This window comes from Myiozetetes cayanensis, unplaced genomic scaffold, assembly GCF_022539395.1.
Source record: "Myiozetetes cayanensis isolate MyiCay16 unplaced genomic scaffold, myiCay2020 scf9, whole genome shotgun sequence".
Classification (NCBI taxonomy): domain Eukaryota; kingdom Metazoa; phylum Chordata; class Aves; order Passeriformes; family Tyrannidae; genus Myiozetetes; species Myiozetetes cayanensis.
The window spans coordinates 11958576-11972292 of record NW_026088185.1 but is presented as its reverse complement, the minus strand read 5'-3'; the positions used below and the strand labels follow the sequence as shown (position 1 = coordinate 11972292).

General features: G+C 46.0%; 1 protein-coding gene across 1 annotated transcript in view; it reads right to left on the bottom strand.

Annotated features, from left to right (window-relative positions):
- KLF7 (KLF transcription factor 7) overlaps positions 1-12194 on the bottom strand; it is a 62202-nt gene extending 50008 nt beyond the window's left edge. Inside the window, exon 1 of the mRNA XM_050339892.1 lies at positions 11822-12194. Within this exon, the coding sequence (XP_050195849.1) occupies positions 11822-12001 (180 nt within the window). The 5' untranslated portion in view covers positions 12002-12194. The remainder of the gene's footprint in view (positions 1-11821) is intronic.
- Between the last annotated feature and the right edge of the window lie 1523 nt (positions 12195-13717).

Below are 13717 nucleotides of genomic sequence, written 5' to 3'. Positions count from 1 at the left end.
CTCCCACATCCACATTTTCTTCATTTGAAAAACCAGTGAAAACAAATCATGCTACATCCTCTGCTTTATAGAGGGCAGCTCAGGACCTCCCACTCCTTCTTGGAAAGAAAATTTCTTTCCGGTACAGTTTCCATTATTTATTAGCTGAAGGTGGGGGGAGAAATGGTATTTATAGGATGCCTAAGGCCATGCTCACTATAAAACAGGAATAAGTCAATATAGCTAGAGCACAACTTAGTGGCCTATTGTGCAACATTTTAAAAAATGTACTTTCTCATTATGGCCCTTGAGAGTATATCTCCTCCCGCCAACACCAGTGGAAATACATTTGTAAGAGCCATAGAGCAGCAATACGGTTTTAATCAAATCATTAACATGGGTGTGCTTTTTTCTGCCCACATCCTGATATTTATTCCACATCCTGACAAGACCTGGGATTTGTATAAACTATTCTCCTGCAAGGTGTCAAGTGACTTCATGGACACTGGGCCAGTGCTAATTCATGTATTACCAGTGTAACTTTGGCAGACCTGCACTCACTGACTGATCTGCAATCCCCAGTGTGATGTGGGTACTATTCTTCCCATTTACAAAGAGAAACACCGTTCAGAACTGAAGGCCAAAGGTCTCCTTGACCTTTTCCGTTTAAAGAAATGGACACAAGACAGAAATTCCCATCTTGTACCACAGTGCAACACCACCTGCCCAGAGATGCAGCTTGCTCAAACAAAACACTGACCAGTGGTATATGGTATAGCTCTCAATGCATGAAGATAATTCATACAAGACAGTCCCAGCGAGGAGAAGTCTTCAACCTAGAGCATCCACTCAGTGTCCAGCTCAAAAGGCATGCACGACCTGGAATCGTATGCACTGGAGCTATTTGGGAGTAAGAACCTCCCCCCCATACACCTTGCTTCCCTTGCTCTCCCTCACATATGTTCTTCAAAGAAATGAATTTCTCACGTTGGAAAAAGAAATCCCAGTGCAGCCTTTGTAGGGCTCTGTGCACCTACTGTCACTCTTCTTTGCACTAAAAAACAATGCTGGAAAGTCACCTGTTTACCAAGGCCTTTACACCACAAAGTAACTCTGCATTGGTATTCTTCTGTTCTTCCTCAAAAAACTGGGGTTTATTCTTATTTTAAACAAACCACCAGAGTTCAAAAAGCCCAAGACAAGTTAGGCACACTCAGTAAAGAGTATTGAAACTGCATACCCTGAAACTTATTTGCCAGCATCCAGGGTTGCCTAAGATTAAAAATGCCAAATGCCTAAGACTAAAAAAGAGTCACTCTCGGAAAACACAAAACTGTCTTGAGTTAACAGAAAATCAGGGCTGCCTGAAAAGAAAGCATGAGCTTTGCAGCCAGCTCTGAAGTACAGCATGGTGCAGTGGGAACAGGTTGTCCTGGAGGGATGCAAACCAAGCAGAGCAAGACCCTCATGATATCTTCTCAAACCCCAAAATCAACCCCGATCCTGAGACATTGTTTCAAGCAAACATCTTCATCCAGGAGGCACTGGAGACAGGTATTTCAGCCTGTGTCTGGAAGGTTTCACCCTGTAATCAATGTAAGAAATAGGAAAGTTCCCCCAACCTTAACTGTACAATCAAACGCCAAAGACTCATTCCCTCTAAAAAAACCCCTCAGGTTAAACCAGGTTCTTCCATTTTCAAACACTGCATACAACAATCTTTGCACTTCAAAAAACACAGGATAGCTAAGGGATGTTCCAATAGAGAAGTCTACAGTTTTCCTGTGGTACAAAACTACTCCAGGTGTCATCCATTTACCTTAAAATTCTCAAACCTGCAAGAGAAGCACCTGACAAACTCTCTCACTGGGTCATGTCAGCACTTACAGCAGTCTGCCTCTTCTCCAAGATACTTCCAAGTGCTTCCTTCCTCTGGTCTGATCAGACAGAAACATGCCTTACTCTCCCTATTTAACTGCAACACCCACCGCTCTTTCACAGATTTCTTAAAACCCCAACTCTCAGAGGGTTGTGGTTATATCAGAACCAACTTTCCCAGCACCAAAACCAAGCTTCTGTTTTCCTCAATTGTTCCTCATGATTTTACACTATCCTGAAAGATCAAAACCCAAAAACAAACAGAGGAAATGCATACCTTGGTAAGAACCTGATGTACAGCAACCTTCAGATGTTCACAACTACACTGAGGTGCTGGCACAGCTTATGAACAGCTGGGGGAGGATTGTGACACCACCAGAATGAACTAGGACAGCAGCATCAGGTGGAGACAGAAAACACTTATTTTACCCAAGCTGGCTGTATTCTCAAATCAGTCATCTAGTGTTCTTTGCTTCTCCCTTATTATCTTAAAACGGACACAAATTTAAAAACAAAAACAAGAGACACCGAACTTCATCCCCATCTGATCTAGACACTAATGAGGGAGGGTTTTTTTTCACTGGTACCGATTTTCCATTGTGCAGCAAATGCAGCCTCTCCCCTGTCCACGTGTCAGAAACAAAGCCACTTCTGGCCTGATGCTTTCCATATGAAACACCAGATCCCATCTTTCTTCTCTCCTCTCCCTTCCTCCTTTCCATACTTAATTACTCACACAGCAGCTGTAGTAGGTTGCAGATGAGTGGAATGTTTTCTTCAGAGCGGAATAAATTTTCCAGGCTGACAGGAGAGGCCAAAAGAAAAAAAAAACAAACTCCAAACGAGAATTATTCAGTACTTTTCACCAGCTCAAAGCAGGCAGCAAGCTCTGCAGGGCTGGCACCCTTCAAATCACCATGTAGACCCAGGAGAAGAACAAAGCCCCTGAGCCGCTCAGCCCACCCTGTGCCCCAGGATATGGGGCACCTCAGATCCAGCAGGAAACCAGACGTGCCAAGGGAGGGCAAGCACAGCACAGCACAGCACCTCACTGCTGACCAGCAGCTGCAAGGAAAACGTGTGACTGCACTGCTCTTGTGCATCTTGTGTATCAACCTGCCTCGCTTTCCAGAGCGAGGGAGAGCAGGCACCCAGGTTAGAGATCAGAAGTACCCAGACACTGTTCACAGCATCACGTAGTGTTGTGGCTGCAGTTCTCAACAGATGCAACAGAGTCACAGGATGCAGAGAGTCTGGATGCCTTTTACTAGCCAGATTGCTAATAGCTGGGAAATATGAATCAATGTTAAGGGCACAAGACCCAAAACGAAAAGCTAAAATTGACAACAGAGTGGAAGATGTCAGCCAAACCAAGTCTCTCACACCAAAACCAGTGACAGGCCCTTGGGAAATTCTAAAAAGTACAACTGGTTGAGAGATTTCTACCAAACGTTCTCAGAAAAAAAATACTTTTTTGTCCAATCTGAAGTGTTTTATTGGAATATATATTCATTTTGGAATCAACACATACATAGGAATATATATGCATTTTGGAGTCAACACCAAGTTACCCACCGAAATTTCACACACTCAGTATGTAATCTGAAAGGACAGACATGAATCAAGGAAAGCAGTCACTCAAATCTGGGTCTAACACCTAAGTGCTCTGATGTGGTCAGGGTCCCTTCTGGGTATAATAAGCAAGCAGACAGGAGCATCTCACCCCTCCTACTCTTCCACTCCCTGAACATTTTTCACTACGGCCTTTGATCGCTGGAACCTTTGTTTTCCATCCAGCTCTGGTGGAAAACAAAGGCAGGCAATTAAAGGCAGTCCCCTACTTCACCCCCCCAGCACAAAGCAATTCAGCACAATGCTGATTCTCCTCCTGGTCTAGAGCAAAGACAAGTCAGCAGAATTTGCAAATGTTTACAAACTCAAGAACTTCCCTTATGTTTGGAAGTGAACTCTGCCCACTCGAGAGTCAGGATTAAAACCAAATGCCTAACACTATAGTAGCTCACTAGTAGTGAAAGCATTTTTTAAATTTACTTGTCCTGCCAAATGCATTTTTCCTTACTGCACAATCTAAACAAACACTCATTTTGTTTTCACTGTGATTTTCAGTCACTTCAGTTGCACCATAAGAATGCTGCAGTGCCAGAGCTGCAAAGGCAGCAGGTGGGCAAGATGATCCTGTCCAAAAGACAGAAACCTTGCTTCCAGGGTTTTTTGAATTATATAGATGGAGATACTTCCACTGATTGCACTTTCTGTCAGAAGATGCCGGTTTACAAAGGTCCATCATGGTCAAACATCAACCCTATGTCAGCATCCCTTTAAAACTGACCTTGTGAGGCTACAGGTTTAAGGGCAGGATTTGTAAATCAAGACACTAATTGGAATGTCTCAGAAGAGCCTCTCACAAGCCAGTGTCCTTCTCCTTCACATCCTTCCCCATCAATCACACAATCTCCCAAGCTCACCCGTGTCACTGTCTACTTCTCCAGCCCTTGCAGAGTAGGAGTCGTTGAGCCTCACATATGATTTAAACCCCAGCATTGCACTCAGGTCCACAATGCTGGGAAATAACATAAGGATTAGAACACATGAGACGCGGCCTGTAAGCACCATGTTCAAAACCATTATGACACTTAAATGTGCGGCTGCTGGACCTTTAGCAAGCGCTAATAGGTAGTCTGTGCATAAATGACTCAGACTCACTGATACACCACAAGCATCTTAACAGTTCTCCAAAAGTAACACATGTAACAAATAAACAGTTGCACTGAGTGGAAGTTCTCTGAATTGGAAAGGATCCTTCACACATAAGAACAGGGAGAGGATGAGTGTAGTGGTACCTGCTTTAAAAGGATTAAGAGCATCAGAGCAGCTTAATATATCAGAGTTGATACACTGAACCTTTTAAAGAAAAAAAATTCCATGGCCTTCTGCCTGACCTTCCTACACTCAACCCCAACACCTACTAAAAAATTCAAGAAGAGGTCAAATCAGTGCTATGCACAGGTTGTCTCAAAGACACCACAGACCTCTGGGAAGGGGGATTTAGCTTACCTTTCAGAACCTTATTTTGATTTTTTCATAGAGGCAACGCCGCACCCCACGAGGGCTGCCTGCAGAGGAGCTGTCCTGCACTTTCAGCACGTGCCGGCTCGTGTGGCAGGATTTGGGCCCGCGGTTCCAGAGGGACTGGCTCCCATCTCCCCACGGCCCAGCACAGCCGTCTCCTGCCTCAGCCACTGTGCCCGAGCGCCGCAAACCCGTAACACGAACCCCCACAGGAACCCTATGAGAACAGAAGAGCTGCCAACTCATCTTGTAACTGAAGAACTGAGAAGCAAAGGTTTGGTGTCCTGATTAAATCCAAGATGTCTAACAATCTTTGAGCATAAAGACTGAAGCAGCTTCTTCTAAGGAGGGAAATGAGATGCCTGCTCTCACAGGCAGCCTAACAGCCAAGCAGTCTTCCTCACCAGCTGCTACCAGAACAGGGATGACAAATACAGCCTGGTGAACACAGCAATATGTGAGCTTTTTCTGATGTACACACCTATCTCTATAAATGCCCCAGTAACGGCATTTTCTTAATGTTGATGGAATCAAGTAAGACTTGAAAATCCCATTATTTTTATTCTTGAGAATAAAAGACAACAAAACAAATCTTCAGTGGCTCAGATATAAGGAAAGTATAAAGAACATCAAATTAAAAAATAAAAGATCTGTGACTTTAAAGACAAGCTCAGTGTCCTGGGGACAAGGAACATGATTTCTTTAACTCAAAGTGGCAATGCTGGGGGGAAGCTCTTTCCCGGGCAGATTTGTTTTATTTGTTTGCTACAGAATCAGCTGAATTCTGCATTTCAACTAAATCCAGACTAATTTTGACCAAGACAGAAGCACTCATACTACAAAAAGGACCTATGGGGAGAAGAAATTCAGCAGTGCAGGTGGGTGATTCCTGCATCTTGAGTCTGAAAGACACCACAAAAATGGTGCTCCCAGCTCCTGAGCGCTGCTGGGAGTTTGGAAGTCATGGACACATTGTAGATGGATAGATACATAAGGGAATGGGCAGGAGGCACTTGAGAGTCCAGGGAAAGAGAAAGTAAGAGGGACTCAGCACCATTCTTGAAAACACCTTTATTAACTCTCAAAAGTCAGGTTTAGCATCAAAAGGAGGAAACTGCCAACAATTACAATACCTGCATATAACTTTCAATGAGGTTTTGAGCATGGTGATCAAAGGTCTACAATTTTTCTTCCCCTCTGCAGAATGACAGAAACTTGATAGGAGATGAGGTGTACTACTACTGCATCGCTTAATGTACTGAACACCAATGTTGCTCAGCCAGTGAGCAAAACCCCTTTGTTTCGTAAGGACAGTTGCAATCAAGGTTGTTCATATGCATCTATACCCAGAAGCTGCTTCCTTCTCACTTCCCTATAACATTTCCCACAGCAGAATGGAGAAACAACACACTGGATGTTTCTCAGTGGAGTCATTTGACAAAGCCTCAAAAAAAATACAACAATATCCAAAACATACCATTTGCCTCAACCCTTGAGAGCTTAAGTATGAAATTACTGCCTGGAACTGAAAACCGTCTTCCATTTCCACAAAGATGTATCACGTTGCAGACCAGCTATATACCATGATTTTTATGTAGTCTACTCTAATCTATGCATTGCCTACTCAATAGGACATACAGAAATGTGTGGGCTTGGCAGAGGGCATATTTAAGAAACCCAAACAAGTAAGAGAAAATATTTTCCAGCTGAGTACCCACATTATGACTGTGCATTGCTTGAAGGTATGTACCCCATTTCAAAATCACTTGACATAGGTCATACATATAATCAGCTATTTTAAGACCTGTAACCTGGATTGCAGGGCTCTATGCTTTCATAATGTGAAGAGATAATCACTTAGAAAAAAAATTCTATAATTAAGAAATCATGTAACAATAGCCACAGCAGTTTCAAGCTTGTCTTTCTCTGTCCAACTCTTTCTCTAAGGTGACAGGAGCATGCTTTCACCAACATGGAGCAAGCAGAGAGCCTGCAGGTATAAATGGACCAGTGTTTAGAGTCTGAAATATACTGTATTACACAGGTGGCTGTTCTTGGAAGTCAACCATTTCTGAAAGTTATTCTCAAGAGGCATGATGTACTATAAGCACTTAAGAAATGTGTTACACTGTGACTGGAACCAAGATGAAATAGCAATATTAAAAGAGATGGTTTAGTTTATGTAGTGGCCAACTATGCCATTAAACTAGAACAATGGAGACGATGTGGAGGCAGGAATGTTCTCCAGTGTGATTTATTCCTTTCCAGTAGGAGTGGAAATTTTTGCTATAGGCCTGAAAATGACCCTGTCCGCCAAGTAAAAGTCAGCATTAAGATGTAAGAGTTCTGCCAGATTAGTCACCTCAGGATACTCTGCTCTCACACAGCATGGGGATCTCAAAGCCCTTTGCCAGAATGGGTCAAAACTCAGCCTTGTAAGCTCCACAAAGACCACCAGACCTTAGCATTGCTGTTGTCAGTCACTTCAGAAAGAGAGAAACTGAGGCTTGAAGAATTGATTAAAAATAGGCAAAGAAGACTCTGTGAGAGGGTCAAAAGCAAAACGGAGGTTTCCTCGATCCTATGCTTTACAGGGAATGTGCATCTTTCTTGAAAGGATCATTGTTTGCTGCAGCTGAGAGCAGCTGGGTCAGCCAAGGCGAGAGGAAATGTTATCGGGCAATGGTTATCAGGCAAACAATATAATGCCATTTCCACTTCTGCCAGCCAATTAGTCCCGTGCTGCCTGCTGACACATGTGGGAAAGGCTGGCTCCTTTAGAATAAGGATTTGGCAACTAAGCCCTGCCAGTTTTTTACAGCTGCACCAGCTACACACATGGTGACTCCGTGCATCTACCTGCTCTTTGTGCTCCCGTATTCTGACGTTATGGCAACTGCCATGGTAGAGGCCACGCTATGGCCACCACAGAATATGAAGAGGGCCCCAAAATGTCTCCTGATCAGAACTCTTCTCCAAAATAGGATAGTGGGTCCAGAGTCCACCAAGGGGCCTACAGAGAAGGATAATAGGAATTCTCTTCCCTAGGAAGAGGCATATCTGATTAAAAAAATGCTTTCTGCACTCTGATCTTTCAATGACCCCCCAGATAACATTGTGAAGGCCCAGCAGGAAGAACACACTGAAGCCCCATGTCCACCCTTTACGGATTCTCATCCCTGCTCTCCCTCTCTTTGCAACCTGGCACACAGTGGGACCATGTGCAGCTGCACAGGATATACTCCTCAGAGTTGTCTTTCTCAAAAACAGCCTCCTACCCACTTCCTTCCTCTGCAGAGTAACGAGATGCTCTTCGGCCTCATGTTGTCTCTCCCAGCAGTCTGGTTCCAATCTCAGGGATGCCACATCAGACAGCTATCCCTAAACAGCCAGAGGCCCTCCCGCTGCACCACAGCAGCCATACAGGTGCTGAAATCTCCTCCTGGCCTGGTCCTGAACTGCAGAGTCAGCTCACAGGGATAGGGAGCAACTAGGACAGTTCAGTCACAGCCAGGATGAAGCACCAGGCAGAAACACACAGATGCTGAGATATCAGCCAGCTGACATACAGCGAACGCCTGATCTTCCAATGCGCAGAGGCTACCTCTTTCTCTAATCTCTCCTCAGTGCCACAGAGGCTCAACACCACTGGAAAAGCGTAACAAACTTATCTCTCCTGATGAAGCTGTGCTATGAATTACTCGTTAGATCCTGACCTCCCCACTACAAGAAAAAATCCGCCTACCTCAAAAGTGTTTTGCCTGAATCAGTACACCCAAAGCCGATATAGTGAAGCTAAGCTTTTGCTGCCTAAAAAACAAGCCCTCCCTTCCCAACATGAGTCTTAAAATAACGTCAAAGGTATCATGGTGTCAGTTCCAGCTTCCACTTCAGGTATTTTCACTTGCACAATCCAGGGTGGATTATGGGGATTTTCATTTGCATTTTTTCCTTCCAAAAAAGAAACCTACACAAAAGGGAACCATCTTTCCATATACAAAATCTTTTTGTTTTGTACGTATTGCTGAGTTGCTCTCATTCAACTCCAACACTAATTGTAAAAAGCACAGATACCAAACTTGCTCACATTCCTCTTGCAGTGGGAAGGAAAAATGGGAGAGATCAGCTGACTTTATGCAAGTATTTAGAAACCTGCCTGTCCTGTCAGTGCCCAGTGAGTGATGGGTGTTTCACAATCGGAAATATGAGCAACTGGCCCAGCAGCTACAAGACTGTGGTCCAGGCTCAGTAGAAAAGGAAGACAACACTTCACACTTTCACACTAAGGCATGCTCTGATTTTCACTGGGGCAAGTGCGTCTTTTGTAGTATCACAGTAAGCATTATTTCTCAGAGCAGGACCTGGCACAGAGTAACCTCTGCACATCAAGCACTAGTAGCTGCTAATCACAAAACTGGAGCTCACAAAGCGTGATAATGTCATTCCTCTTAACCCACACAACTACTTCCTCCCCCCTCCCACCTCCCCCACCTTTCTAAGACAGTGAAGTAATCTCCTGGGGCACTGCTTTGCTGCTGGGAGAAGCTCTGCTCTGGAGTCTCTGTGACGCTCATGTATGGCACCAGAGCACTTCATGGAAGCAGAGGCAGGATCTGTTCAAGTGTTTTCTCTCAAAATTAAAGCTGCTGTTTCCCAATTCTGATACTTCCCACATGGACTAGTCACTGCCCTGCCAGCTCTCTTCCCTAAGGTCTCAGCTGTAGCCTCACAGGATACCTTTAGAAAAACACATATGCCTTGTCCCAAAGTGGCTGCGGCTTGCCTTAAATAAATAAAACCCCAAGACCTGATTACGTTTGCAAGTGATTCAGAAGAATTAAATTGGGGTCTCTGTGTCAGTGGGTCTGCCAAGCTTGCATGCCAGCATGGTCTCTGCTCAGCCAGCTTCAGCTTCTCCCACCACTGACACATCAGTTTTGCTGCCCGTTGTTTGCAAGGAGAGCACACGCAGCAACAGGGGAACAAACCGTAAATACAGGATACATTATGAAACATCGGGCGCTGGTTGCAGGATTTGAGCGGAAAGAAGGGAAAATGTAGCAAATTATTTTCAGGTTCTCTTTTTATACATATGTGGAGAATCAGTGGGGTTTAACAGGGAGTGTAACTTTAAATTCTGCAATAGTAACAGAGCGATTGGTATGTTGTACTATATAAAACAAACTGCTGCTCTTCCACGCATAAAAGAAGGCAGAAGGAGACACAGTATCACTCGCAGTACTGCCTAAAGCATGCTGGCTATGTCAACAGACTCTCTCGCTTTGGACTGTTTGGACTGTTACTAATATGTAACTGAATATGCAACCAATCCAACACCAACGATGATATGAAATATTTTTTTAATTAAATTATATTAACCTCTTCAGTTTAATTAGCATGTTAAAAATATAAAAGGAAAGCAGATGTGACCGTCATGGATGTGCACGCTGAATATTAATAACAGAAAGCATCCCCTCCCCCTTGGAGGATAAAGCGAAGTTGGATCGGTCATTTTGCAAATTAAATCCTGAATGTGTTCACACTGTAGCTGTCAACAAAACCCTGGTTTGTGTGCATATACCCACAAAGATGAAGACAAAACAATTTTACTAGGATACACCTTTAAAGATCCAGCCGTGATCCAGCTGGGTAACAATGCTACAGCCCGAGTACTCCCCTGAAGCTCTGCCGTCCACATTTCTCCACACACACATTTCTAAGGAAAAATTAAGTGAATATCCCACACTGTTAGTTACTGGACCCCTAACACAGGCTACCCTTACGCTAGCCAGGTGAATGCTGGCAAGAAGAAATCCAGGAGCTCGTTGTTCTCACACTGACAGTGCCACTGGTCCATGCGCTGCAATCGCACCACATGTCATCCCAGCCACACTCCACTATTTCTACCCACCAGCAGATGTGTTTTTTTTTCTTTTAAAGAGACACTAGTTTCCAGAATTTCACCTGGCATATTACCTCTATCAGAAAATCACATCAAGAAACAGGACTATCTTACAATGTTCTGCCATAAATAAGTATCCTGTCTTTCCTTTTCCCTCAATATCCCAGCTGATATTTACAGTTATCAAGTGGGCTCATAGAGCATTTTATACAGTTCTTCTCGTCTCCTTGGTCTTACTTATTCACGCTACCAGTCATCATTTTAATGCATTTATAATTCTTGATTTCCATTTTTATCCTCATTCTGCCTGCATATTAACCCTACAGTGCCTCAGAACGCACTGGTTTACTGGAACCAGCCTACGGCGTCATTGTTTTAAGACAGTAAGAAGTGTGTATTTCTTCTAAGGAAAAAAAAAAAAAAAGAAATGAAAATAAGTCGCATCCCTAGTTACAGAATTCAGCCTAAAAGCTTTTGCTAGTGCTTCCACACACCTGCCCAGCCCCACCTCTGACTCAAGCTACAATTTTTATTGACATATACTAATTACCTGAAAATAAGAATGATCTATTCCATTGCCACCAGCTGCCAGTTGCCAGCACTGGCTGGAAGTGATCAGGCTTGTTTAAGAGAACAGAACAAAACAAAAAAAATCTAAGCTCAAAAATAAAATAAAAAAATAATAGTCATCATAAAAACAAAACCCTAAAGAATGCCACCGGTTCTCAGGTACTGCCGGGTGTGCTCGGAAAGGGCTGAAGGCAGACAGATTTGAATGAATGCTCAGTTTTCATGGTAAAAAATACAGAGATTTAAAGGTCTACCCACGCAGGAAAAAAAAAAATAAAAAGAACCACCAAAAAACCCCAACCCTGAATTAAAGAACAAAAATAAAATAAAGTCAGAAATGCAACCTCAGTGCATCGACTGTCTGCGCTTAAGAGATTTACAGGAGTAATTTAAATGATTCACCTGCTGCCAGTTTTCCTCCAAGGATGGCAAAGCTGAGAAGTAGCCGGTGTCGTGGACAAGCTGGAGTTCCTGGAATATACTATAACTAGCCAAGACATCCATGCTGCTGCTGAGCAAAACCCTTTCTTTCTGCTTTTGTGTATGTTTGTTTGCTCGGGTGGGGGGTTGTTTTTTGATCATAAAAAAAAAAAAAAAAGGAGGAGGAAAATCAACCAATGATAGATCCAGCGTCCCTTTGGCTTTGTTTTGTTTCAGTCACACTTTAAAAAAAAAAAAAAAGAGAGAGAGAAAGCGGATGAGCGCGGAGGGACGGCGCGGTCCGGGGGCCGGGCCGAGCAGGACGAGCGGCGCCGGCGCGCACCGAGCACCCCGCGGCCGCCGCACCGGGGCACGTCCCCGCCGCGCTCCGCGCAGCCCCGCGCCGCGGCCATGCGCGCTCGCGACCGCCCTCCCTCCCCGCCGCCCCTCCTCTTTTATTTTCGGGACACCACATCCCACATCCCGCCCCCCCAATCCCGCTTCCCTCTCACCCTCCCCGGCCAGCCCGGCGCGGCCCCTCGCGCGCAGCCGCGCGGCCCCGCTCCGCCAGCGCGTGGCCATGTAGGGTAAACGGCGGGGCGGGAGGGGCGGGCCCGCCGCGAGCCCGGAGCCACCGCCGCCCAATGGCGGCGCCGCTCGGGGCGCGGGGGGCGGGGCCGAGGCGCCGGAGCCGGAGGCGATTGGCCGACAGCGCGGCCCCCGCCCCCTCCCCGCGGCTCACGAGGCGGCGCGCGGCGAGCTATTTTTAGGGCGCTATATAACGGGGCGGCGGCGCGCGCGGCGGCGGCAGAGAGCGGAGCGCTGAGGGGCGGGAGGGGGTCCGGGCGCCGGCCGAGGCACACGGGGCGGCAGCGGGACAACCGCGGCCCTGAGGGGAGCGGGGAACGGGCCGGGCCGCGGCCCCCCGCGCAGGGGACGCCTGCCGAGCCAGCTGCCCTGCCCGCGCTGTGTGTGCAGCCTCTCCCTCAACCTCTAGCGCTCGAGTCCCCAGACCGAGAAAAGCACTTTTCTTTCCCATAGTCGCAGATGTCTGGGGAAAGATGCGCAGGTGATTAGGGTGTTGGAAAGATTAGGAGTGGGAATACACCCCGAGCAGGAGCCGCCGGCGTGAGGAGCAGGTGCTCTGCCCGTGTGGGGAGAGCACAGCAGCACAGCTTCCGAGCGCTGTCCGGGCTGTGCCCAGAAACACTCGTGCGCTTGTTAAGGCTTCTATCATGGCATTTGATCAGGCTTAGCTGTGAGCCGAGCCCTCTCTGAGTGCTAGTTTGGGTTGGCTAATGAGCTGTTTGACCTTAAATGGTTAGTGTGGTGCAGAGCTTCCCCAAAATCGCTCTGGCACCGAGCACGGTTGCATTTCTGCTTTTGAAAGGATTGCAGAACTGCTCATTTAAAGATGGTGGGGGTGGGGAAGAGTTCTCTTCGTTGCTCTCAAATTCAGAGGGCTGTGTGGTCCCATGGGTTGTACTGCCAGGACTGTATCCAGCCACCAGACTGCTGGACAAACGTCCATCCCCCAGTGCCCTTTAGTGGTGGGTTGTCGGCAGTATAGGTTGGACTGGGTATCATGGCAAGCAGATGCTGCCAGGGGTTGCTAAACCATCTGCGTGTAGAGCAGTTGCATCACACTTCCCTTGCTGTAAGTGACTCGCTGTTGTCTTCCATCTGCACCTGGGTGAACGTGCCTGGGCCAGGCCTCGGCTGGTGCAAATTGATGCAATGCCCCTTGTACATACACACACATATCTTCCCAGGTGTCCCTCTCAGAATGACACAAAGGTATGAGGCAGCAGAACTCATCAGTGCTGATTAGTTTGTGGTATGTTTTCTTTCTTGGCAATGAAGACAGATTTGTCTTTT